Source organism: Terrapene carolina, unplaced genomic scaffold (assembly GCF_002925995.2).
Source record: "Terrapene carolina triunguis isolate 2854851 unplaced genomic scaffold, T_m_triunguis-2.0 Scaffold42752, whole genome shotgun sequence".
NCBI classification, from domain to species: Eukaryota; Metazoa; Chordata; order Testudines; family Emydidae; genus Terrapene; species Terrapene triunguis.
In genome coordinates this window covers 39,717-66,890 of record NW_020707103.1, presented here as the reverse complement: position 1 = coordinate 66,890, position 27,174 = coordinate 39,717, and the positions used below count along the sequence as shown (strand labels likewise).

The window sequence follows — 27,174 nt, the reverse complement described above, 5'->3', positions numbered from 1 at the left end:
CTGGAAACAGTGTTATATTGTTTATCTATTGGCTTTCCTCACCATCGCATCTGTGCGCCTCAGAAACATGAATGAATTTATCCTCATGGGGACCATAGGCAAGTATTATCCTCAGCATTACAAGTGGGGAAATTGAGCTACAGAGCTATTATTGGAGTGATTTTCAGAGGTGCTGAGCGCACAGTTCCTACTGACTTCTGAAGGAGTTGTTCTGAGTTCTCAGCACCTCTGAAATTCAAGCCAGCAGTGACCTGCCTAAGTTCTCACAGGGAGTCCGTGGCACAGCTGGGAATAGAACCCAGATCTCGTGAGTTCCAGTCCAGCAGCTTAACCACAGGACTTTCCTCTTCCTTGCTGAAGCCTACAGAACCCACGGAGAACCTAGAAGGTTGCATTAAAGCACTGTTTCCCAGAAATCATCCCTTCAGCACAAGTCACAGTGAAACAGTAGGTGGTTCCAGTTTCACAGCTGTCTAGGAGCCAATAAAGTCCAATGAAGTCCATGCACATTTACATGTATGTGGTGGAAGGGGAGTATGAGGATTCCTCAACTGAGCTAAGAGCCCCTCAAGCATTCTGCTTTGGAACCTCAGGCTCTGGCCTGTAGCAGGAATAGCCTCAAAGAAATTGAGAATCAAATGCATTGAAACTAAGAAAGGGCAGTTGTCCCAGTGCACAGATGAATGTCTTTTGTGAACTTCTGCACACACAGCTCTTCTCCTAGCCTGTACTCACCTCCTCATTGACCCTCTTACAGAAGATAGCAAGCAGGAAGACAGCAGCAATGGGTGGCCCCAGGTAGCTGGTGATAGACTGTATGTAATCAAAGAGCTGCCCGCTCTGAGCTGACTGCACCACAGGAACCCAAGCAATGCTGATACCAATTAAAGCTAAGATAAATAACCTGCAAATACAGCCAATAAAAAAATCTGTTAGCCACCTATTTATAAACATCAATCAGAAATACAGAAATCACAATGAACCAATCAACAATTTAACAAGTCATTGTGTTATTCAACCAGCATTAAAACAGGAGCAAAAATAACAGTAATCAGCCATCGGCACTGGGGAAAAAGACCAACCGGCAATGAAATCTCACCCAATCCATCAGCTCTCAGTCAACTCAAAATGAGAACTCTGCTCCCAAACAATAAATCAATAAGTCACAAATAAACACAGCAATCAATAAAACAGCAGAGAGAGATGAATAAAAGAGAAATCTACAGCATAGCTAGTGAATATTACTGATGCTGTAGCTTTGTCTGTCATCTTGGAATGAAATTTAAATAGATCCCCGAGGATATCTGTAGGGAATAGACACCTCAGATTAATCTTTAAATAAGAAACATGGCTGGAAACTACCCCATTGAATATCGAGAAAGACACATGAGATTAAGCAGTCAAGCCACAAGAGGTCACTGCTGCATCATATGCATTCAGTGAAAGGTTGTTCATCAAGGCACTCAAAGGTGAACTTGGAAGGGTGCAGTCTGTGATGGCTCCAATATTTCATTAGGTTCCTAATGCTGGGAAGGGGCGCAGTAACACTTACCTTCCAGCCAGCATGAGCTCTCTCTCAGTTGCCCGGGATCGTATTTTGGTGTAGATGTCCATGGTGAACAGAGTGCTAGCACTATTAAAAATGGAAGTCAGGGAGCTCATGAGAGAGGCCAACATGACTGACAACATCAGACCTCGCAAACCTGAAACACAGAGAGACACACCACCTGAGCTGGGGAGGGTCAGTCACTGGGAAAGCTCCCATAAGTGACATCTCTTTGAGTGCATGGTCTGACCTCCCCCAACCCAGCTATCTGTTAGTAAATGAAGCATGCCCAGCTTATGACAACGTCATGGTACCCTACTGCAGATGGAAGGTAATGGTGCCTTTTAGGTCAGGAAGCACAACATGTACAATACCACATAATACCCAGGCTGGGCTGTTAGGAGATGGATAATGCCTGTGTGTATTTACTCAGATAGGAGTCCTTTGTGTACAATGGGAGGGGTCAGAGACACCCCCACACAAACACACTCTTGTTGTTTATACTTAGTGTGACCAGACAGCAAGTGAGAAAAATCGGGATGGGGGTGGGGGGTAATAGGAGCCTATATAAGAAAAAGACCCAAAAATCGGGACTGTCCCTATAAAATCGGGACATCTGGTCACCCTATTTATACTGCTTCATTGGGTCAGTGGGAGAGCAATAACCCCAGGGGGCTGCACTTTCTCTTTCCAGACCAGTGAGTTTAGCGGAGGAACTGCAAGCATATCACTCAACACAGAGATCCTGGCAGAGGCCGCCTCTTAATAACTGGTAACTGTAGGCCAGATTTATTTCTCACACTAGGCTAACGCCAGCAGTGTCTTATTGCCTCATGTTTGCAAATAAGTAACATTGTCATGGCTAGTCTGTAACCATCTGGCATCTATGGTCACGTTGATCAGAATGCTTGGCATGTATAGGAATAAACTGTATATTGGAATGATCTAGGGCCTATGATAGCTGAGCCCTGATAACTCAAGAAACTAGTGATGTCAAATCGACTAAATGAGAATGCAGGTCTCCTAGTTCTGGTAGCTGAATTCCAGCCCTGGGACATCTCTCCCCCTCAACAACCAGCTTCTGTTAATCTGCCATCCACGTCTTACCCACACAAAAAAAAAAAAAAACCCTATCACAGCAACAGCTTACCATTCGGCATAAGGTCCACCACCATTTTTGGATAAGCAACGTTTGAACAGCCAACTTTGGTGCCACAGTATTTCTCACATTCTGAGGGCACGACACAAGCCACCGTATCTGAGAAAAAGATAACAAGATAGGGTTACCTGGGGTCATAGCAGCAAGTTACCCAAAAATCAAGAGTACTTCCCAAACCCATCTCCATGCTAAACCACTGGATTTATTTGCCTGATATCACCCTTGGCTCTGCAGCTGTGGGAAGGAATTCCATTCCTGCATCACTTCTTTCCTAGCTGGGGAATAGCGATGGTGCTGAGGTCAAGCCACCAAAACTGCATCCGCAGAACTGCACAGGACGTCGGGACTGAATAACGTGAGGACTACAAAATCAGGGCTCAGGGGCCAGGGCAAAGTAAGTGTGTGCTCTGGAAGGCCCTATCCTGCTCAGACCACCTGCTCTCCTCTGTTGTTGTACACACAGCTCAGTGGAGAGGGAAAAAACCAACTGGTATTGTGCTCACACTGAGCTCAGGCAGCATGCAAATCACAGGAATTTCCATGAGCTGGGAACACTCCTCTCTGGGATCCCGGCACCCCTCCCTCTGCCCTGTGAAGTCTGTCAGTCACATACAGGAGTGTTTCCCACCCTCTCAGGTAGAGCAGGAATGCTACCAACAAAGAGGGCAGGAAAGAGACAGACTCTGCGACTCCTGTTCTGCACCAGGGACAGTGGAGCCCTGAGCAGGGGACAGAGAAAGAGCAGTAGCTTCTTATTTTGTGGGAGCAGCTGGTGTGTGCATGTCTTTTGGGGGTCTGAGTGAGGAGAGGAACTGAAGGAGTGGAGGGGAGGAACAATGAAGAGAAAACTGAGTGGGGCTGGAAGAGGAGTGAGAAGAGAATGAGGGGGCTACAGTACTAGGTCTTACCTGTGTACAGAATTCGACTGATCATCCCAGGCATCACCATCACAAACATGGGCAGCAGCTTCAGGTACCCACACATGACACAGCCGGCCTTCACATGGGACATGTTCTTGGCTGAGAGACATCGCTGAACAATAACCTGTCAATGAGACAGTAGATGTGAATGACTCCAGCTTTGTCACCCACACACGATGCCGGGCACACCAAGGCACCAATGAGACTCTTTAAACTGTGTTCCAATTTGCCCTTTCCCATAATTAGAAAAACAAAAGGGCACTTGAAGGCCTTAGAACAAGTCTAAATGGATAAAAGGAAACACTTTTGTCCAGTGTACGTTTAACCTGAGAGACTCCCTGCCACCGGATATTATTGAACCAAGTAGCTTAGGAAGATTCAAAAGGGATTAGACATTTAAATGAATAAGAACAGCAGACACAGTTACACTAGCTAGGATACAAATTATAAAGGCTTTCAATCTGATCACCAGCTGGGGGCTGGAAGAATACATGGTATGCAATACTGCACAATTACAATAGTACATTCTCCTTCTGAAACATACCAGTTTGATAATTTTTGGAGACTGGAAGGACTGTTAACCTAAGGAGAAGAAGGAAAGGAAAGGAAAGAGATGGACAGTCCCCCAGCCTGGCATGGGGGGACTGACATACACAGACCATCTGCCCAGCACTGTTTATGCAAGGAGATTCCAGCAGCACACATACAAGATACACCTAGTACAGCTGGATGGGAAGCCAGGTCTATACCCAAATTGATAAAGGTCATTATATTTATGTTGATGTCCTATTAAGATGCCCACATTTGAAAACTAGATCCTCAATGTTCATTTAACAGGTCACAAGAAAGGGAGAAAAGCATCACACACAAAGCATATGCTCAGCATGGCATGCAAAGGGTAATAAAGGAACACACACACCCCACTGACTTAACATAGAAAGGGCTGAGCATTTAAAAGCTACAGAGAAAAATCACCTTGCCCTAAGGAGATAAAGGCATGGGGGGTGGGGAGGGAGAGAGATCAGTCCAACTACACTGCAGATTTTAGAATGCTCTGAATTTCCAGTTGTTGCCTTTACGCTACCTGATCTGTGCACCAATACCACAAAGCAAGGATGCTCAAGCCAAAGGTAAGCCCCGGCCATGGCAGGTCTCCAGTGATTGGGTCTCGGAAGATGTGGAAAGAATCTGCCCGAGGGGTGTAGCATTTTGGGTCAATGTTAATGTTTCCATATGAGGTGTTTCCTGGAATTGCATTCATATATTTCTCCATAAAGGCCTCATATCCTCCTACTTTGGCAAATGCTGAAAAACAACAAAGATGCTTGAAATTCCTGATGGAATGGAAGAATCCCAGGAGAAAACTCCATGCTATCAGTGTGACAAACCTGCCCAACAGAGATCAACATTGTCAGAAGACATCAAAATATGTGCTATGAACACTCTCAAAAGCAAGGAGCCACAGTGACTTTCCTTCTAAAGATTCCTTTATACCCCACTGTCCTTCCCATGCCCCAGATGCCTGCTTACACCTTGCCAGAAAGTATAATGTAGGTATAATATCTCCAGGCTGCCTGACCCAGGTGAGGACCAGAGGCAGAGTCCACCAGATGAAGTCAATCCGAAATGTTTATTGTGAAGCAGGGGGACAACTTCATTTAACTGAAAAGCTTATGAAGAGGAAGACCAAGCAGTAAGAAGCTACAATGTAAGGGAGAGGAAATTACAGCCTCACAGGGCTCCCTGCCTTTACTACCTCCTCTTGATTAATTATGTAGGCTGACCCCTAAATACAGGGTTCTGTTTCACAGGTGGACTGCATTTTAGTACCTATGTGATCTTGTGGATACCCAACCTCTTATTCACAATCACATGGCCCACCTCCTCTGCCACTCTCAATGTCATCCCTATGGTAACTACAGAACTTGCATAAATATTTAATGTATTTGAGCTTTCATCATGCAATTTAGCAGCTGGAAACAAGGCACAGCCATACTGTATGTCCAACCAGCTTCCCACTTAGCACCAGACGTCCATGGACCACAGACTCAGAACCTTGGTCCTACTTTAATATTATACATTCCCGCATGTGTTGAAGGTGCAATGGACAGGATGACAGGAGGGCTTAGCAATGCGGCTCTCCCCTTTCCCCCAGCAAATACATGAAGCAATTGGAGCGCCTCAGCTGTTAACCTGTCAGGACTCCACAGTGCTGGATCCACTTCCACAGGACACTGGGGGCTGTAGCTGATCATTCCTGCTCTCGTTCATCAGATTTACTTACCAAATCCGGTGAGAATAAAGGATCCCACCAGCATGATGATGGTCTGTAAAGTGTCTGTGTAAATCACAGCAGCAAGACCACCTAAAAGCAAAGAAAGGCCAGAAAAATGTGTGAGCCCCTCTGCTAATGCCTTAGTGGGAATCACCTCTCCTTGTCCCCTTCTCTCTCTCATGCACATACACCTCTCCCCTTTCGTGTTCTCATTTCTTCCCACTTACACCCCACTCCCCTTTTCATCTTTCTGGATCCCCTTTTAACTTGTTTTTAATTTATCTGTCTGTTCCACAAACTCACCTGTGATCGTGTAAAGACCAGTAACAGCCAGCAGTATGATTATTGCCAAATAAAGATTTAGCCCCATGGCCATTTGGATAAATATAGCTCCAGAGAACATATCTGCCTAATAAAAGGAAAGACCATTTAGGGAATGCTTAAGAGATCATCGCTATTGATATAATCTCTTTCCCCCCACTCCCCCAAGCACTGCACTGCACAAAAGAATAAAAGCACATGCAAAATAAAGACAGATCTTCTCTCCTTGGTTGCCCAGACATGCTTTATTTTAACTGCCAGTGGATTTTTGAAGTTCACTTCTTTGTTTCTGCAGTTTTTACAATGGTTTCCAGAAATCTGTCAGTGATCCATCCTAGCCAAATCTGGCTACCCACCTCTTCAGGCCAGTGACTTTATGTATGCGAAAACAGTTCAACGAAGTTCTTAAATCCCAGACCATCCAAGTCTTTTGATAACCTTTGCATTATATCCAGGAAGAGTTTTGTTTAATAACTCTTTTGTCTTTATTTATGTCAATGCTATTCTTCAAGCCTCACCTTTCCAGTGCAACACAGATGCTTGGTATGACTGGTCTGCCTAGTTGAGGACAAACAGGAATCAAAGATGACACCTTATTTTACACAAATTCCATGAACATCTGTCAAAGTAATTGGCATTCAACTGGTCAGCTGGAGAAACAATTAGCTCTTGTAATGACATGGATTTTGCAACTTCATGAATACGGCCTGGGATTTTAGTTACCAACGCATCTGCACCAATGCAAACCCCTAAAGTAGACATAATTTGAAATCAGGGTAACCAATTCCCAACAAATTCATGCCTCATCAGTGTAATTCATATCTCTATTAGGGGTTTGCAACATGCTGCACCAATGCTGGGGGGGGGCGGGGAATTTTCCAAAGTGCCTACATGCCTTAGGAGCAGATGTGCCATTGAAAGTCATGTCACTGAATTTGTGCTCCTAAATCACTTAGGTGCTTTTGAAAATCTGATCCTAAAATCCCAGGGCAGACAAAGCTTAAGAGGGCTGTTTAGTCCTCAGCTCTACTAGATTTTAGGGCAAACATTTATTCAAGGAACACAGGGAGTGCCATCTAGTCAGGTATTCTGCCACAAGGAGAGGGGTGATATAAGTCATGCATCTGGCTAATTGTGCCATGCTGTACATAACAACACTACTGAGCACACTTTACCTTTAAAGTGCTTTACAGTCAGTAAGTAACATATCCTCATGACTCCCCAGTCAGCCTGGCAACTGAGTATCATCCTCCACATTTTACAAACAGGGAAACTAAAACAAAAATACTCAGGGGCAAATCCATTCCACAGCACTCAGCCTGAGTAGCTGGGCAGATGCTGGAGGAAGAAAACCTCTCCCCCAGGCCACTGAGGAAACTTCTCCTTGAGACTGTCACCACCTCAACCCCCCTTCACCCCTCCTGCCTTCAGGGCAAGGAGGAGACCTGTGCAACTGCAGATCCTCCAGCCCTGCTCCCACTACCAGCCACTGCATGCTCACATGCAGAGCCATTGTGGAGCTGAGCTGTGCACCACACAGGGTGTGAAACACACGCATGGTCCCACCAACAAATTCCGCCTCTGCCTTTGCCATCTGCAGCCATGGAGGCTGGGGCTGGGTTAAGATGCAGGAATTCATAAAGCTTAATCCCACAGGCTAACTGTGAGCCTATGCTGCTCTCTATGGGAGAGGATTCGTTCCTGACCCTCACAGCTGATCAGTTTATGCCCCAAAGCTTGAGATTCATTTATTTTTAGTATTAGCTTAGTTTGCATGGCTACAAATATTACTGGTCATAAAACGATCCCGCAAGGAAACATAGTTAATTATTTAACATCCTGAACAATACGTAAACTCCTTGGATTTGCTGAATCACCTTCCAAGTTCACCTCTTCTGCCCCCCAGTTACATTATTTACTGCTAATGTTTCCTTGTTAGGGATACAATTAAAACGTTATCATATCTCTGAACGTACTAAACCTTCTCCATGCAAAAAAATCACTCCAGAGCTATGCACACATCATTCAGGAAGCACATGGCAAAACTATTAATGATAGGAGTGTCCTTTTACAACTACCATTACAGCTAAAGAATTCCAAGGAACACTTGCAACACATTCAGAAGGTTTTAAATTCCTTCAGATTATGGGGGAGCATCCGGGTACTTGTTTCCCAGATACCTAGTCTTAATTTAATCAATCAGTTACTGGTCACCAATGCCTTGCCTAGATGATTTTCTTAAAATTGCCCACCATTTCTACAAGAGCGAGGCCGCGACTGGGCTCGCCGCCCTCACCCCGGCGCTCCGGCCGGTCGGGGAGAGCGGGGCTGTGGCCGGGCTCGCCGCCCTCCCCAGGGCGCTCCGGCCAGCCGGGGAGAGCGCAGCCGCCCTCCCCCTGGTGCTCCGGCCGGCCAGGAAGAGCGGGCCCGCGGCCGGGCTCGCTGCCCTCCTCCCAGCGCTCCGGCCCGTCGGGGAGTGAGGACCCGCGGCGGGGCTCGCCACCCTCCTCCTGGCGCTCCGGCCGGCCGGGGAGAGTGGGGCCGCTGCCGGGCTCGGCGCCCTCCCCTCCCCTGCTGCGCTCCCCGCCGTGGGGCGGGGGGAGGCTTTTTTGCCTGGGTCGGCAAAAAAGCCAGAGCCGGCCCTGTTTTCAGCTACCTGAAAGCTACCATGGCAACAGCTCACACAGTGCTGTAGGCTCATGCAGCAGCTGACTGATTTAAGCTTCTCTATTCTGCTACTGCAGAACTCATCTTGGTTATGGGAGCCCCATGGAGTCAACCCTGACAGCATGGAGTTTCCTAGGGAGCAGTGGAACAGAGCCACAAAACAAGATGGGGGGACGACAACAAAAAATACACACAACAGAAACAAGAGAGAAAAGAGGCAGAAAATGGGCAAGAAAAAGGAGAGACGGCAGCAAATTCTGCAAGGGAACATGGAAAAAGGGGAGCCCAGTGCTAGTGCATCACACAGGGGAGGAACTGTGCCCAAAAAAGGAAGGGAACCTCTGCAGCAGAGAAACTATGGAACATAGAACATTGCACATTGGGCAAAACCCCAACAATCACATGTAAAAGCGATACTGCGAAGATACAAATATGAACTGCACTGGGTGTCATAGTGACCTTGCACTTTATTTCAACTTCAGCCTTGGCAGCCACAATGCCCTGATGTGCTTTGATCATTAAACTGAGAACTTCATCAAAAGCCAGCCCCCTTGGAAGCTACCAACTCCCCCAAATTCTAAATTCCCAAAACAGAATTATTAATTAAAAGATTTGCATACAGGGTGTCGGTCTGCCAATTATGAACCACCCTATTTAATTCCCATACAGAGGATAACCATTCATGGTAGTTCATGGGATGCTCTCCCAGAGACTGATTAATATTGTTACGGGTGTTATTCCAGTTAGTCCCGGCTGGAGAATATTCACAGTGTTGTTAAACACCATTCTCCCTAATCTATAGACTTTGGGGAGAGCATTCTAGGCATCTTTATCAACAGTCATTTGTAACACATTAATTAAAATCTCCCTGATTAAGATGATACAACCCTGCCTGTTATTTTAACCCTCCTAGCAAGCAGAATGATGAAATCAACTGTGTTCATATTCCAATAAGCTGGTCTACAAAGATTAATGCTTCTATATTGGTCAGGGGACATTAGGTGTATTTCCCTCTCCATCTGAACTTTCCTTCTCATCTAAGCTTTCCTCTGGACTGGTACCCAAATTCCCCTGACAAGACCCTGCTCTTCCAGGTCTTCTGGTGGTAGCAGGTAGCAGCCCTGATATTAGCCTTCCTCCCGGAGAACCTGTTTTCTGTCCCTTCTTTTTCTTACCTCCACCAGCTGCCACAAACAACGCTAACTTAGGGCTTTCCCAAAAGTTGTGCAACCCTGAGCCATCACATTCCAAATCATATTCCTGGTAATAAACTTCCCAGTCATCCTCCTCAGGCAGGCCCAGATAAGGAGGTTCAGAGGGGTAACCCCCAAGACCAGCTGCTGCTGCAATTTGCCCTCTTAATACCCAAAGCTATTCTTGTGGACCCTCTTGTTCTGGCTTACACTTATTAGGATCAACCAGAGTGCCTTGATATGCTGTGGTGAGCTGTTCTTCAACCACTCTGTAGGCACTTTTAAGGTCCTCTGCCTGCCACAGTAACCCCTGCTTCTCTCTTTTCTCTCCCTCACCTCCTCCCTCTCATGTTTGCACTTCCTTTTTAGGCTTTTCCAAGGTATGAACTAGGGACATATTAATGTTGCTTTTCCATCTGATGTTTCAATTTCTTATTCTGTTCCCTCATCTTCTAAACTTTACAACTGAGCCATACATGCCATCGGTAGATAGTCCATGGCTGTAACTTTTATGTCTTAATCTTTACCTTTTCCAGTCCATTTCAGTCTGGAAATATCTCTCACACACATAAATCCAGGGGTCAGCTATACAAATTGTATCTAACGCAAGTGAACCACCCCCATGTTCTGAAATATGGAGTCCTTTATAAAGAAGTAGTGACCTGTCAGTTGATATTTCTTTCTTTATGCTCCAGTGCTGTGACGTGTCGCAGTTTTAGTGTTTCGTTATCAGTAATGTATTATATCTTATTAATTAATTAATCTCCTGCCCCCAGAAGGTGCCCTGCTGACAGGCATACTGGGTGTGTTTCAAGATGCACTTAGGCCAGTAAGCAGTTAGAGTTAAAATTTCTGCACTGCCACTGCTTTCATAGAATCACAGAATATAAGGGTTGGAAGGGACCTCAGGATAATTAGGCCACAACCCTGCCTTAACTGGCCCAAACTGATACTACAACTGATGTGCAATATCTGGGGTTCCAAATTGTAATAATGGCTTGTGTTTGATCATTAATTAAATGAGACATCAAATAATAAGATAAGTTGGTTTATTAATCAAAGATTAGACATCTAGGATTAATCAGCACAATACAGAGAGGAAACTCACTAATCCAGGGTCCAGTGTCTATCAGCTCCACTGGTCCAATTTATTTTACAATTCTATCTGTTATTTCTTCTTGGTTCTTTCTTCACAGTGTTTAGTTTTGTAACTATGATTATCCAATCAAAGACAAATGTCATATTCCATCATACCCTACATTTCAGTTTTAACCTGCTTAACAACATGTTTTTAACCAGTCATTTCATTTTGTCCTTTGTGGTTTGGAATGTCTTATACATCGTCCAATCATATGTTAATATCACAATGTGAATCATGGCTCCTCGTACATTTCCATTGTATAAGCCCTTTCTTTTCATTTCAGTTACAACTTCATTAGAGAATCACAGGACTAAAAAACAACTTTAAAAATAGGTTATGAAACTAGGTCACACACAACCATATTTTCACTCTATAAGTAAGGCTACGATTATGTCACGGAGATCACGGAAGTCATGGAATCCGTGACTTCCATTGACCTCCGTGACATTTTCTGCCCCGGGGCTGGAGTTCCCAGTGAGCCCCTCCCCCCCCAGCTCCCAGCCCCCGCCCTGGTGGAGGGACCCTGCAGATGCCCCAGCTGAGCAGCTGCAGAGTCCCTGCTGCCTGCCATGGGTGAACAACTGCAGGGTCCCCCTGCCACAGCTGGACAGCTGCGGGGAGCCCCCGTTGCCTGCTGGCTGGGCAGCTGGCGGACCCTGCTGCGTCCCAGCCGCGGCGGGGGGGAGAGGGAGGGGCCTGCAGGTGCCCAGCGGTGGCGGGACCCCGTAGCTGTCCAGTGGAGGTGGGCAGGAACCCCCTGCCACTGCCCAGCCATGGCCACCGGCTGGGGGACCCTGCAGTTCCCAGCTGCCCTGGGGGCGAGGGGACCCTGCAGCAGCCCAGCCCCACAGGCAGGGAGACCCCTGAGCTCCCGCCCACCGCAGAGGTGGGGGACCCGGGAACCCCAGCAGCAGTGGGTGCTGAACCGGCCTACCCCTTTTGTCAGGGATATTTTTAGTGAAAGTCAGGGACAGGTCACGGGCTGCCGTGAATTTTTGTTTATTGCCCATGATCTGTCCCTGACTTTTACTAAAAATATCCATGACAAAAACTTAGCCTTATCTATAAGCAATATAAAAATCTACCTACTAGTAATTCTTGATCATCTTCTCTTAACATAAGTCCCATAAAGCTTTACAAAATAAAGCCAACAGCTTCATAGGCAAGGGATGCTTGGAGCCCTAGACCTATGTGTTCACAAAACCATGCCCAATTACATGGATGCAACATTTCCAATTACAGCTACATATAAAACACAACAGTTATGTTGACAGCTCCTCACAGAAATAAATGCTACAGAAATGAAAACGCCCAAAAGCCAACTTGGGGGTTTGCCACAGACCCAGCCTATTTAATTTGTAACCTTGGTAAGAATCAATTATTGTAAGAGTGTGAGAATGAGAGCAAAAGGCCAGCTCTTTTAGGTTACATTGGACTATTATCACTCAGCTCCTATGCAGAGAGCAAAGAGTAACCTTCCATGGCAACTGCAGGAAAACAACAGAGCCAGGTCTGCCTGACCTGTGGACTTGGATGGAAACATGATTTCAAAAGGAGGCAGAAAATCACAACTTCCTTCGCTACTGCAATGTCCTTGTTAGGCACACTTCATAGCTCAAACTGATCCACAGACAGGCTCTTTCCTCTTCCTTCCCTTCCTCTCCTTGCACTTTCCCACTCCTTTATTTTCTAACCCCATCTCTCTTCTCCCCACCTGCCTTCCTCTCTTTGGCTTCATTAGTACTAACAGGTTGCAAGTTCAGCTGAGAATACAGATGGAAGGATATGTGGGAAAGTGGGAACAAAAACCCATTCCTTGAAAGCCCAAGGCCCCTTTTCTCCCACTAGAGCCAAAGAGAGTTACGCATACTCTGGGGCAGGAGAATTTGGCCCAGGAGTCAGAATGGGGGACTTTAGAAAGAAGACTCTAAAACAAAATGCTGAAAATGGGGTGGGTGAATGTTCCTGGGTAAGCAGCAGCAATTGTTGCCCTTGGGGGACAAAGGCAGAGAACCGGGTACTAAAATTCTGATAGTTTGGGACCTTCTCTTCGGTTTCTGTCACTGACGCCTGAGATGGCGCCTACAGTATATAGTACAAAGCTCCAGCCAGCCTGACCTGTCCCAGAGGGGAACACACATGGAAACAAAATCCCGGAAAAAGAAAGCTAAATCATAACCACCATCTAGAGAAAGAGTCCCCTGGTACAATCCAACAGGCACAGACACACAGAGCTGTAGAGCTGATTTGGACGGTCAGCACTGCTAGACGGAAGAGTGACAACATGGAAACAGATTTTTACCTACCTAAATAGAGTCCAGGCAACAAATGAGAGAAGTGAACTACACGTGTAGAGAGATTTTATGTGAGCATAAAATAATAATACAGATACGAACTTCACTTAGAATAGAGGAACTAGAAAAGCTTAACTCACTGAGATCTTGGTGAAAATATAGAGGAGCAGAGAAAGGACTGACAGATACATCTGAATCCGTCGGCCACCAAAGCGCTTCTTGAGATACTCTGGCATTGTCACCACCTGCAGAGGGAGAGGGAGAAGAATTCACACTATGAGCAAAAGACAACTACCATAGGAGGCAGAGGCTCTTCCGTTCAGATACCACACTGATAAATGCACTAGAAACGTAGATGGCCTCCAAGAAGCACAGAAAGACACTGTCAAATGCTCCTCGTGTCAGGATCTCAAAGCCACAGAGACCTCCTTGTTTAAATACATACAGAAACAACTTGTCTCGAGTCCCTGTCACATTCAGGTCTCTCCTCCCACTGAGAATGGTTTTGTGATGATGCTAGACCCACAAACACAGCAGGCTGAAAAAGAAAGATTAAAACTGGGAACAATAAAAGGCATAACCTAGTGTTTGTACTTACCCCAGCCCTGATGTAGATGGGTACAAACAACCAGCCAAGAGCAAATACAATTATCAGGGCCTGTAACCAAGGAAAGAACAGCTGAATTAGCCTCTGGTCCTGTCACCAGCACTTTCCACGGCCACGTATCTGGCTGCAGTGAGTAAAACGGTGGCCAGTGCAGGCACCCCTGGCCTCATTCTTTCTATTTGTCTGGCATTTTACAGTTGGAACTCCAGGGGTGAAGTCCCGGCCTTACTGAAGTCAATGGGAGTTTTGTCTTTGACTTGACTGGAACTCGGATTTCACCCTAGGTGTCCAATAGAAGCACCTGAGGAAGAGCCCCCCACTGCAGCAGACTGATTGAAGTATCAAAGAGAACATTGCTTCAGCATTTTCCCATGTCGGTCCATGGAGAAATACGTTGGTCGTGTGTCTAACACTGGTCTTAACATTTCCTTTGGTTGCACTATCCCACTGCAGCTCCACTAGTAGTAGCAACTACCAGAGCATTAGGCTACGTCTTCACAACCCGCCGATCCGGCGGGTAGCAATCGGTTTATCGGGGATCGACTTACCGCGTCTCGTGAGGACGCGGTAAAATCGATCCCTGATCGCTCTGCCGTCGACTCCGGAAATCCACCTCGACAAGAGGCGGCAGCGGAGTCGGCGGCAGCGCAGCAGCGGTCGGCTTTCCCCCGTCCTCACCACCAGGTAAGCCGACCTAAAATACGCAACTTCAGCTACGGTATTCACGTAGCTGAAGTTGCGTATCTTAGGTCGGAACCCCGCTGTAGTGTAGACCTAGCCTTAGTGTACCCTGGGCACAGGTGCTTAAACCACTGTTTCATTAGTCGTGCCCAGAGCAGATCTAGACAACATGGTGTTGTAAACAACAGAAGCCCCCAGAAACCTCTGCATATTCACTGTTGCTACCACTGGGAAATGTTAAGGAAGTCTAGGGATGCCACCCCAGCCCCCTTTACTAGCCCCTCCATCTAGTCTCCAGGCAGCCACCGGCACCAGGAAACATTCCACTAACAAATCCAAGTGTGTTCTGAACAAGTCTCACTTGTGACTAGCTCTGCTTCTCCAAGGTGTTGGACAGCAGAGCTTACTTCCATACCCATGTCACCCACCAGACTAGCCCACTGACCTGCCTTCTGCAGTGGGAGTAGTTATAAGGTGCCCTTATACATTATAAGACATATAATACTCTCATATTTGGGACTATATACTGTAAAATATGGTAGCTCTGCTATACTACATACTGTATATTCTGTGCATCAGATATTTTATTGTAGATCGTACATTCATTTTTCTTACTTAAACGTTAGCGATTTGTTTTATGCAGACTTGTGCACATTAAAACAAATATAGAGCTAAATTCTGCTCTCAGAACTGCACTCTAGATCTCTCATCCACACGCTAGTTCTTTATCACCTCTCTGAAGTTCTGCTCATAGATCAAGCATAGGACATGCCAGAGATACTGGGCACCATGCTGCTCTCACTTCCATCCATGTACATCAAGAGTAACCCCACTGAAGTCAATGGAATTACACTGACACAAAGGCAGTATAAGTGAGAGCAGAATCGGGTCCAGTTCTCTCTCTTGCTAACAGAATCAGTGTGGATCCCAAAGCAGCATTTTCCCATGTATATTAGCACGTTTGTCAGTTCCATTGTGTTGTTTGTATTGTAATGAGCTAACTAGCTGGCTTCTGTGTGCATGGGTGAACATGTACATCACTGTCCTCTACTGGACTTAATCAAAACCTCTCAACTGTGTGTCTTAGGCTGCATACTGCTACCAACTAATGGAGAGCTCTTTAGCTCACATGGCAGAGGATCCTGAAAGAGGATCCCGGTTCTATCCCTTCAGATGTCATGAAGTTCCAAGTAACCTTAGTGTGGAGCCTGGATTTGTTTCAGCATCATCAGAAAATTAAAAAAAGCGAGAGTTTAAACTAACCGATTCCAACGTGTGCATGTCTCTAAGCGAGCGTCTACTCCCCCCATGCACAAAGAAGTTGCAATCTATATGGGGCTCATTTCATACCCTGCACACTTCTATTTTAAATAAACCTAAGGGCCACATGCTTCCCTTGATGATTCAGACCAGATTACAGGGAAACACCAAACCTCCAAGATCTTTTGTGGTGTTGCATAAACTCCTTTGTGAAGTGCAACAGCCAGGGGCATGGCCACTATTATTCCAGAGGCTGAGTATCCAAGGGAAAGAGCTAGATCCCAAGGCTCTTGGCTCATTAAAGTTCTCTCATGACCAGATCTTCCTGGAGCACCAGGTAAACAGCAGTCTGCTCCAGACTCCATGCTGCCAGGAACTGACCTCCTAGTGGCTATGTCCCCAATTCCCCTCCAAGGAGTACTGATGGTGGAGAAGCTAGTGCTGTTCAGGGCAGCGGTAACATGTGATGCAAACTGCACCTTCAGACCGGCTGACCTGAAAGGGGAAATACAGCATAAAGGGGCTGTTCCCCAACTCCTGTATCTCCTCCCGGTCACACATACATCCATGGAGGGCTACAGGTAAAATTGACTGAGGAGAGGGGACACGTTACCTTTCGTCTCAACTCTCTCCCCCAGATCCTTTCCCAAACCTTTACGGTTCTTCTGCCACACTCCAGGCAGTAGTCGTAGTACTTTTAATCAAGTGAGGTGTTTGGTTATAGGTCAGGGGTCTGCCCCCAACAGACTGAGAACAGACCAGCACTGATGGTGCAAGCCTCTGCACTCCTTCGCTGCCGTCCCTTAGTGAGAGGGAAATGAGAGGACAAGTAGGGGGTGAAGGCAACCCTAAATCCCTCACTGCCTGGAGGAAAGCAAAATACTCCTTTCCCCCTAGTCCCAAAGCAAGCTCTCAGCAAAAATGATACAGATGAGATGAGAAAAGCTGTCCTTTCCCCCTAATAGCTGGAGATGTTGTTTATAAGTATTTGAAAAGCAATCAAAGGACAAAGATAGAATGGAGGAAATCACCAATATATTGAGAGAGAGAGAGAGAGAGAGAGAGAGAGAGAGAGAAACACCTCTGTGGAAACTGGTTTCCTAATATAGTAATGGCCTTTTCTTCTCCCATTGACTGGGCTGCAGGTAGGAGTGGGGAGAGAGACTGGGGGAATGGGAATCGACACAAAGTGTTCTTGTGGTGGGTGGTTCTGCCAGTCGCCAGCCCTGGGGGAGGCAGGTGCCGCTGGGTGAGGGCTCTGACAGCATTAGAGTGAATTGGATTTTTAGACAATGTGGGCTCACCTGATCTCTTTGGATACCCCCAAGGTTACAATGTTATTGAAATGTGTACCACTTACGTTCCATTCAAATCCTGCAATGGCGATTCCTGCAGCCGCTCCTGTGCCTGCCAAGCCCACAAAGTGCCCACTGCCAATGTTACTGGCAAACAGAGAAGCACCAATCTGGAAACAGAGAGAAGAACAGACTTGGGTCATAGATCCTGGGCTCAGGCCTTGGCTAAAATAAGAGCTGTATTTGTGACAAAAAAAAAAAAAAAAAAAGTGCTTATTTGGTGTTTTGAGATTTCCTGTTTGCCGTCACTATGAGACCTGATTGCCTGATTTCCCCTCTTAAAACCCAACATTGCAGCCATCATCCCTACAGACAAGGAGGACTGAGCAGGACATCACATATTAACTCATCCAGAGGGGACACTGGTGAATGATAATACTCCCTTCTCCAACTAAGGTGAGCACGTGGCCTCCACCCATACAGAATTTCAACTCTTTGGAGAACATTTCCAACTAACACATGGGTGATGTATTGCAGAATGAGCAGCCAATGATCTTGGCTAGAGGTCTGGGCAGCTAGCACAAAAGGCTGATGTCACACATCTAAGCTGCTCCAGGGACAAGAGGCTGATTCATGAAAATAAGATACATCTCATTGGGCGCAAGATCCATAAGCCTTATGGCTGGCTTGTATCTCCAGTGGGAGACGCACCCTTTTTGCACTTGGTTTGCTTCCATCAAGGGACAATAGGTTACCTGAATGGGACTCTGGGAGCTGCTATGGTAGGTCCAGCTACTGGCCCAAGGGTGCAGTACATGCGAGTGACACATGTGCGTACAAGGAATGTTGGTATCTCTAAAACCTGTAACATCCTGTATTGATCCCACAGACTGAGTAACGGGGAGAAACAGGAACTGCTGATATGTACGGATCGAAGGAAAGAAAGAAGTTAGTGCTGGATTAAAAATAAGACAGAGATTCACAAAAGGGAGATCATAACTATGTAATCCTTCTGCCAGGTGGTGGCGGCAGCAACAAAGGACAGGTTCAATATCTAGAGGTTCCTCTTAACATTACAAAACAGAACCAGCTTGAGCCCCCACCCAGAAATCTTGGGAAACAATATATTACCCACCCCGGGAGCCTCTAGAAGGTAATACTTCCCCACTTGCAAGCACTGAGTCTGAGTATAACAAAAGAAAACTTTATTAAGAGGAGATGAAATACAGCATTAATCTGGGAAAACACAGCAACAATTACTCAAAAGTATGCTAACCAAAAGTAAGCACTGGCCCCACATTGTCTTGAGCAGTAGACTTTTGCTTCAGCTTCCCACCTTGTGGTGTGAAAGTCCAATAAACAAACGCCTATTTAACAAACCACTCCCCTTTTCTGCCCTCAGCTGACAAATATGAGTGGGGTGCAGCGAAGTCCCAGAGTCCCGGGCTGTGTTCAGGTGGGTTCACCTCCTGCCCCCAGGCTCGTGGGATGGGTGAGTGATGCCTCTGCTCACCACTGTCACTGTTGCTGCACACCACTGTGAGGGCTAGTCTTCACCACCCGCCCGGATCGGCGGTAGAAAATTGATCTCTCAGGGATCGATTTATCGCGTCTCGTCGGGACGCGAAAATCGATCCCCGAATCGATGCGTGTACTCCACCAGCCCAGGTAGGAGTAAGCGCCGTCGATGGGGGAGCCGCGGCGGTCGATTTGCCGCCGTCCTCAAAGTGGGGTAAGTCGGATCAGATACGTCGAATTCAGCTACGCTATTCGCGTAGCTGAATTTGCGTATCTGAAATCGATTCTCCCCCCCCGTAGTGTAGACGTAGCCTGAGCCTTTGACCAAGAAGAGGCAGCTAAAACCAATGTCCTAAACAGCCTGATGCTAATACAAGTTTGCCACGTCTCAAAGGGGCTGATATGTTGTGCGCTGTGCCTGTTTGTTTCCAGCAGCGAGGTTGCAAGTGAAAGTCAACACCAAAGCCAGAAACTGTATTTTCTATCTTTGCTAATTTTTCCTCTCCCATTTTTGGGTGCGTTTGTCTTGTTTTGTCTTTTGGAAATGGGACTGGACTTTAAATAACAACTCAAGCCCATCTCAGCTAACTTCCCCTCTTTCCCCGCCCCAAAAGACAGTTATTACTATCTTTAATGCCATCTAAGCGACTGTCAGACAAGGGGGATTTCTTTCTAAAAGCTCTCTCCAGCTGAAGGGAAAAGGAACAAGGGATGTTTATAAAATGAGAGCCTTACTTAATACTTTATATTTCAAATGCTGTAAAGGTTTTTCCTTCTTTTTCTGTATCTTTAATAATAGGTTAAACATAGGTGAGTTTGCTAGGGAACTGGGCAGCCTGAGGTCTCTGTATACCAAACACCAAACCTTGTTTAAACTGTATAAAGATGGATGGATGGATGGATGGATGGCTCTTTTGGGGCCCATATATTCCATCTAAATTAATACAACACCACAGAGTAACATTCCCAGCTTTACACATGGCAGTATTGTATTGTCTGTGTACATTCTTTAAAGTAAAATACAAAACCAAACAAAAACCAATGCAGTTAGCAAAACATTTCCATTAAACACAACAGTCATTATTCCCAGTTCAGGACAAAGCAATGCCAACATACGGGTCTATTACTTTCTGCTTCTGTTTGTCTTTCTGACAGAGGAAAGACTCTGTACAAGAGGACCATAAGATCAGTATACACTAGTTACAAATGCAATCTAAAACCAAAATCTTTTTCAGTAATTACATGTATGTACATAAGGACAGATCTTTGAATTCAGAACGGTGAAAAGAAATTTGCTCCAATACTTTAGTAATTTGTAGCAAGAAAAAGTTATGTGGAAGAGGTTAGCTGATGGCTGGCAGCATGTATGGCAGTTACTATGTTTTAATTAAACCAGAGTATCTACATAATGCAGATGTCCAGGGAATTCTGCTTAACTTTTCGGGCTGGGATCTTCAAAGGGCTTAATGCCCTTAGGATGCTTTGATAAATCCCAGCCTTCTTCTAGATACATCATAGACGCAAGATAGAGAAACTGGGCCTTAAACTTTGGATTGTCCCAGACAGGGCTGGACACGGAATCTCATCAATCAGAGTAAGTGGGGGCTGTAACATATCCCCGCATAAACTAAAGGATTCTGGCCTATTTTCCAAGAAACTCCATGTTACTGGAAGGTTGTCCTTTCATGACAGGGTCAGCGTTACAATTTTCAGGGATCTGGCCATTAATGATCTCCCCTTATGATCATGCTGTTAGAGGTATGACAAGTTGGGTGGGGTTTTCTTCTCCTCTGGACAGACCTGACAAACAGAACATGCATAGGATGTGGGGCCCTGAGGGTACACTTGCTGAGCCTGCTTCTCTGAGGGAATTTCAGAGAAAAAGTAGCTCCCTCCACCAGTTAGCACTGACTGCATTTCAGAAAGGATATAGTGGAACTAGAAGGGGGCATGAGGGTTTGAAAGGGATGGGGTCAACTGTTCAGAGAATGAAAGATATAGTGGAAGAGAGGAGATGAAAGATGAGGGAAAGGGAAGAAAGACTGTTGAAAGAGAGAGAAGGAGAAGGTTACTTTAAAATCCTCTGACAGGTCAATTGTTGACAGGGGCTCACTAGTCAGGAAAGCACCGTCAGGCTGCAGCTATATGAAAGTTACTGTATATTTGACACATTATTCATTAATCTATTCGCCTTACTATTTTCACTGGTTTTTTGCTGCCCCGAAGTCCTGGTGCTTGCTGCCCCACAGGCCTCCTAAGGAACCTGGAAATCCTACACTTTGCCTAGCAAAGTAACGGAAACAATCCCCAGCCCCTACAGTGCACTATTCATGCCACTGATCCACCTCTTTAGGTAGGGACTTTACCCTTGTGGAATGACACTGGATTTTTTTTTAACTTAATTATTCTGGGACACAAAAGTGTATTTGTGCAAATCTACAGCTCTCCCCACCCTTAACCACTCAAACTTGCATATTGCTTAGCGCCTCTGTAAAACCTTATCATGCATCTATCAAGACTCAGCTGCCTTGAGAAAGGAGAGCAGGTTTGCTATTCTGCTGCCCTAAGTTCTCTGCAAGATCTACATTTTGCATTCTTATCTACACTCAGGTAATTTTAAAATGCCACACAATCCTTTAAACAAGAGAGATGGACATGCATTTCTCAAGCAGCATAGGCTTTGTTGTACTGTAGAATCACCTGGGTCCCTCCTCCCCACCCCCCTTGGTGCTATGCAATTACTTACATCCTCAAACCTTGCATATCCAACCATTTTTTTAGGCATCTTGCTGGGACTTCATATGCATGTGTTGGCTTGGAAAGCAGCACAGCCTCTGCTAGTTGCTTAGCAAGCCAGCCGGATACTTTAGCTTCCCCATCATCAAATATGCGGGCACCAGACCCAATGCCTACAGTCTTGGGAAGGCATCCCACTACTAGCCCCATTAGAGGGTTTTGGCAGAGTCATTAGGAGTTTGATTTACTGCACTTTTCCTTTCCTATCAAAGATTCACTTTGGTTGAATGTTTGGTTGGTCTTTTTACCTTGAACAGTGGTGGTTTCACCCTGGCCTACATCTAAAATATTTCTACCTCAGTCCACTACTTCAAGGGACAGAAAGCAAAATATTTATCCCCACTACCCACCTGCCTACAGAATTGCTAAATTAACGAACAGGAAGAACTTTATAAAATAATCCTTCACACACACAATGATCAGAGAAACCTACTCAGTGGGCAACAGCGAAACATGACTGCATTAAACTGAAGTTAAAAATTATCTACATATCCCAATTCTCTCCTTTCTTTGACTGCTGGGTGTTACTCATTTACTGTTGCCCTAAGCCTTGGCCTGTCCAGCCCATAAATTAATATATCACTGACCCGAAATGGGAGAGCTGGGTGTAAGTTCTGTTTTAAGGGAAACACACATACAAGTCTCCAAATATTTCCCACTAAGTAGTCACTAAACTCTTCAAGTTATTGTTAAACTTTTCATGCCCAGATAGTTTATGTTCTTTGGCTTTTCTGTTCCTTCAAAACTTATTTCTTAAAAAGCACAGATTAGGCTCTGATGTTTCTGTGTGAATCCGAGCTCCCTTGCCCAAAATCCGAGAACAGAAATAGGCTCCAACTCTGACGTTTTTATTATTGTGTGTGTGTTTATTTCCAGGGCCTTGTCAATACTGAGAGATTGGCCACATAATGAAGATATCAAGATTTCTGTTTGTCCAGGAGCAGATAAACACTTCCCTAAGACAATACACTGCCTCCAATTATCTGGCTGAACTCCTCACCCCTCCAACTCGCAAAAAAAAGGGAACATTCCGTTTCATTCAACAAAGAACAGGGAAAACACCATCCTCTTTTCTTTCCTTAATCCCCAGCCTACGCCCCATGGCTGCTTGGTATAGCAGGGAACAGCATGACAACTGAGGAATGAAACTAAGCCAATGGAAATGTAATTTCTAAAACAGGTTTTTGGAATTATATTTTCTTTTATTCTCTATTGCAGAAAGCAATGAATCATGCAGTCAAGTCTCAATAAGTCGAAGTCAAAAGGAACACGTACACTACGATGGGAAGAGTCCATTTATAAAGCAACATCCCCATCTACAGACTTGGGAAACGCACCCAGGTTTCCCTGGAATATTCCCAGGTTATAATCACACATGGCACTGCCCCAGGGTGAAGTCAGAAGTAGCATTTCTCTAACACTTGACATATTGCATTAGTTGGCCCAGCATCAAGCTGGTATTTTTACTTTTTGGCCTTTTTATATTTTATCCCCCCTCCCACCATATCTATTTGCACTGAGAGGCCTGAGACCGGCCTAGACTAAAACCAGGGAAAGGGTTTTCCAGAATCTCACATTCCCTTGATCAGAGTAGCCCTCCAGACTAGTATTGTTAATGTAAGTGTTTAACTGGGGATTTGAGAGCTTGCCATGTCTTTTGCTTTTATCTTGCCAGGTGCTGCCAAGGGTGGAGAGGACGAGATTTCCTGTTAGGTCACAGGAAGGTATGTAGGTATTCCAAAATGAAGGAGCTCACAGGGAGGAGGCAAAGATGGTTTTAAGCAAATGTTGATCCTAGAGACAATTCTGGCAGTACAAGATCATCCCCTCTGGGCTCTGATATGCCGCCTACATGGACAAGAGGTTTAGGCAATTTAAAGCTGGCTACATTGCTTTATGTCCCTCGGGGACTTCCCTGTGTAGGGTCTGACCCATGGTGGTTTTGTGCTGTAGACACTGGGCCGGATTCCCCACTGCCTTGCACCTTGAGCCACCATTTGAACCTGTACAAGGTGATCGTGTTTTACACTCACTATTCATAGGTATAAAGAACTATATGAAGTGCAAAGCAGCAGAGAATCAGGCCTAGTGCATTTAGTGAGGCAGGTAGGCAGGTTCTGATTCACCACTGTGTTTGTTATCCAGTTTCACGGCAGTGTCACTCCATTGATTACACAAAACAAATTTGCCTTAAAATAACTTTGAGATTCTCTGTTTCCCAATGGTTTCTATTAGGACCTGAATGTTCTCAATCCTAATCTACTCATGAGATCCTCCTCCTGCTTGGAAAGACAACGCTCTAACACAGGGGTCAGCAACCTTTCAGAAGTGGTGTGCTGAGTTTTCATTTTTCACTCTGATTTAAGGTTTCGTGTGCCAGTAATATATTTTAACGTTTTTAGAAGGTCCCTTTCTATAAGTCTATAATATATAACTAAACTATTGTTGTGTGTAAAGTAAATAAGGTTTTTAAAATGTTTAAGAAGCTTCATTTAAAATTAAATTAAAATGCAGAGCCCCCCGGACCGGTGGCCAGGACCCGGGCAGTGTGAGTGCCACTGAAAATCAGCTCGCGTGCCACCTTTGGCACGCATGCCATTGGTTGCCTACCCCTGCTCTAACATGAAAATGGAAATTCCAATCCTGCCCCAATTCAGGCAACACTGAATGGAGACACTGAGAAAGGGGCAGGAATTTCTGAAAGATGTTCTGAAAATTCCTACAGTCAGTAAATATTTATTTAGTTCTCTAAGGCCCCAATCCTGCAATTGTATCCGTGTGGACAGAGCCCTGCATCAAATCCCACTCAAGTGCAAAGGTCCTGTTGCATGGGTCCAATTGCAGGATCGGGGTAGGTTTTATAACCAATCACTGAAGTTTTCCTTCCAAGATGAACTGCCACGATGATCACGAAAGTACCATATTAGTGACACTCAGAAAATGCATCTATCACAATCTGGGATGCAATCCAGACTAGCGAGAGGTTCCATCACCACCTGCTTTGCTGCTGTAGCTCCCAACCTGGCCACTCATGAACAGCCAAGCAGCATGCACGTCACACCCCGAGTGTCTTTGTATAGCTGCAGCCTTCCAGCTACACACGAGCCACACTCCAGCTTCCAGCAGCCTTGGTTACTACTTGCAGGGTGATCCCAACACACTCCTAGTTCTGAATTTTCCCCAAAACACACACATTCTGCACTGCCCAGCCCTCTCCTGGACAGTCCCATATTAGAGGTCCACTGCCCCGTAAGGGGTCAATGTACAACAGTTTGCTACTTTAATTGGAGTTATCAAACAATTCAGTTTAAACACAACACTGGATTGGTTTTGATTAAAGAATAAATATAGGTTATTTAACTACAAAGAGATAGGTTTTAAGTGAGCACAAGTATAAGGTATTAAAAAGTTCCTAACTGTCAGGGTGGTTAAACACTGGAATAAATTGCCTAGGGAGGTTGTGGAATCTCCATCTCTGGAGATATTTAAGAGTAGGTTAGATAAATGTCTATCAGGGATGGTCTAGACAGTATTTGGTCCTGCCATGCGGGCAGGGGACTGGACTCGATGACCTCTCGAGGTCCCTTCCAGTCCTAGAATCTATGAATCTATGAATCTATGAATACAGGGATGCATTCAGTCACAGAACCACATTTATGTAGAAAGATTTCTCCTTTGCCAGGAAGTCTCATTCAATAGAGAGATTGTGACCTAATGGAGAGAGCACTGGACTAACTCAGGAGACTTGGGTTCTAGTCTCAGCCCTTGCTACTGGCCTGCTGGGTGACCTTGGGCAAGTCACTGCACCTCATAGAATCATAAAATATCAGGGTTGGAAGGGACCTCAGGAGGGCTTGTAAATCACCTGTCTGTGAATCACTTTCCCCATCTTAAAACAGGGACAATGACACTTACCTCCTCCGCAAAGTGGTTTTGGAGCTACAGCTGAAATGTGCTGTGTAAGTCCTTGGTACTATTATTATAAATGTAAACTCTGATTTGTTATCAGTAATTTATTATGAACATTCCAGCAAAGGACTAGATTGCACGGCCACAGTGAAAGCAATACAGCAGCACCACAGAAACCACTTCTACAAATCAATTCCTCCCTGTACCTTATACCTAACAGCAATCACCTCACATGAGCCAGGCCCTCGACCAAAAACATTAGGGTCCAGAGAGGTAGTAAGTACAAAACATTCCATAAATGGTGAAAGAGATGTGCAGCCAAACGTTACATGTGGACTAAAAGCGCACACACACACACACACACACACACACATACACACACACCCCATATAATACGAACTCACCGGCCACCACACCATTTTACGTCCAGCCAGGAAGAATCCTCCCACTGTCCCTCGGTTAGACAAGAACATGGCCTGGAAAAAGAATGACTGGTTAAAATTTTCAGCTCTAAACAGGCAAACTATGCCTGATGGCATAAACAACCAGGGCATCAATGAGAAAGAGGAACCAATATAATGCCCAGAAAGGGCCAGGGAAGAAAGATTTTGAAGGGAATAACATGACCTGACAATGACTGAGCAATGATTCTTATATCAATCTACAAATTAACCATTTCAAGCTTTATTGCTTCAACTTTCATTACACGAAGCCTGCAAAACCCAAATCTAAACACCGCACATGTTAAAATACAATGAACTATACAATAAAAATAAAACACAAGAAATGCATCACTAACCAAGGGCGTTGCCTGCAAACTGTCACTCATAGGAGCACTCCTTGAGGTGAGCAGGCCTCAAAACTGCTGATGTAGCGAGTTTTATGTTCATGCACTAGAGATGCCATACCGAGCTTTCTTACTCAATACTAGTGTGCTCCAGAGTTTCCCTGCAGGAATCTACTGCATGGCAATTTAACCTTTCCTGTTCTGATAAGGTACCCGCACTTATTAGCCTTTCTTCACTGCCACAGAGTAGCCAGTTAAGAATTATTTCCCTTACTCTCATTTTATATCTATCAGGAGTGACTTAACAGGAAGTTTCCCTCGCATTTTTCATAGGGCCCGATCCAAAACCCTTTGCAGACAATGGGATTCCAGTTCCTTTGGAACAGGCCCAGAGAGGGCCTGAGCAAAAGTGAGCCAGATTGCAGATCCTAATATAGATGCAAGAAAATAAACAAACAGGGACATGTTTCACTACATACAATAGTTGAATCAATATTTGTCTAATGGAAAAGGAAAACATTGGTGGAGAGACACATTTAATATTAAGCTTCTTAGCAACTATTCTAAACAAGTAGAAACTTCAATGCTCCAGTGCCTGACATGCCACCTGCCAGCCCTCTTCTGACCCAGGAGGTTATGTTACAAAGAATTACAGTCAATAATAAATTACAATAATCATACTTCAGGTCAGATTGTACCTTTAAGGCACAAGCCTGATTCCCTCCCAGAGCTCTCCAAGATGCAATGGAGGTGTTTCTGACACAACACCTCTTAGAGAAGAGCATGCTGCACCCTTCTGAGTCAA

At 45.3% G+C, this 27,174-nt stretch overlaps 1 protein-coding gene across 1 annotated transcript; it reads right to left on the bottom strand.

Moving 5' to 3' along the window:
* Window positions 1-735: 735 nt before the first annotated feature.
* Window positions 736-26,411, bottom strand: LOC112105304 (sodium/glucose cotransporter 1-like; the record flags this gene model as incomplete). The annotated part of the gene is made up of 12 exons (XM_029914372.1): window positions 26,382-26,411; window positions 25,987-26,058; window positions 17,425-17,529; window positions 14,115-14,174; window positions 13,657-13,761; window positions 6,204-6,309; window positions 5,910-5,990; window positions 4,710-4,930; window positions 3,614-3,749; window positions 2,697-2,804; window positions 1,553-1,703; window positions 736-904 (listed from the first exon to the last, which is right to left on the bottom strand). Coding segments are annotated over exons 1-12 (1,344 nt in total), but the record flags the coding sequence as incomplete, so codon positions are not given.
* Window positions 26,412-27,174: the final 763 nt, after the last annotated feature.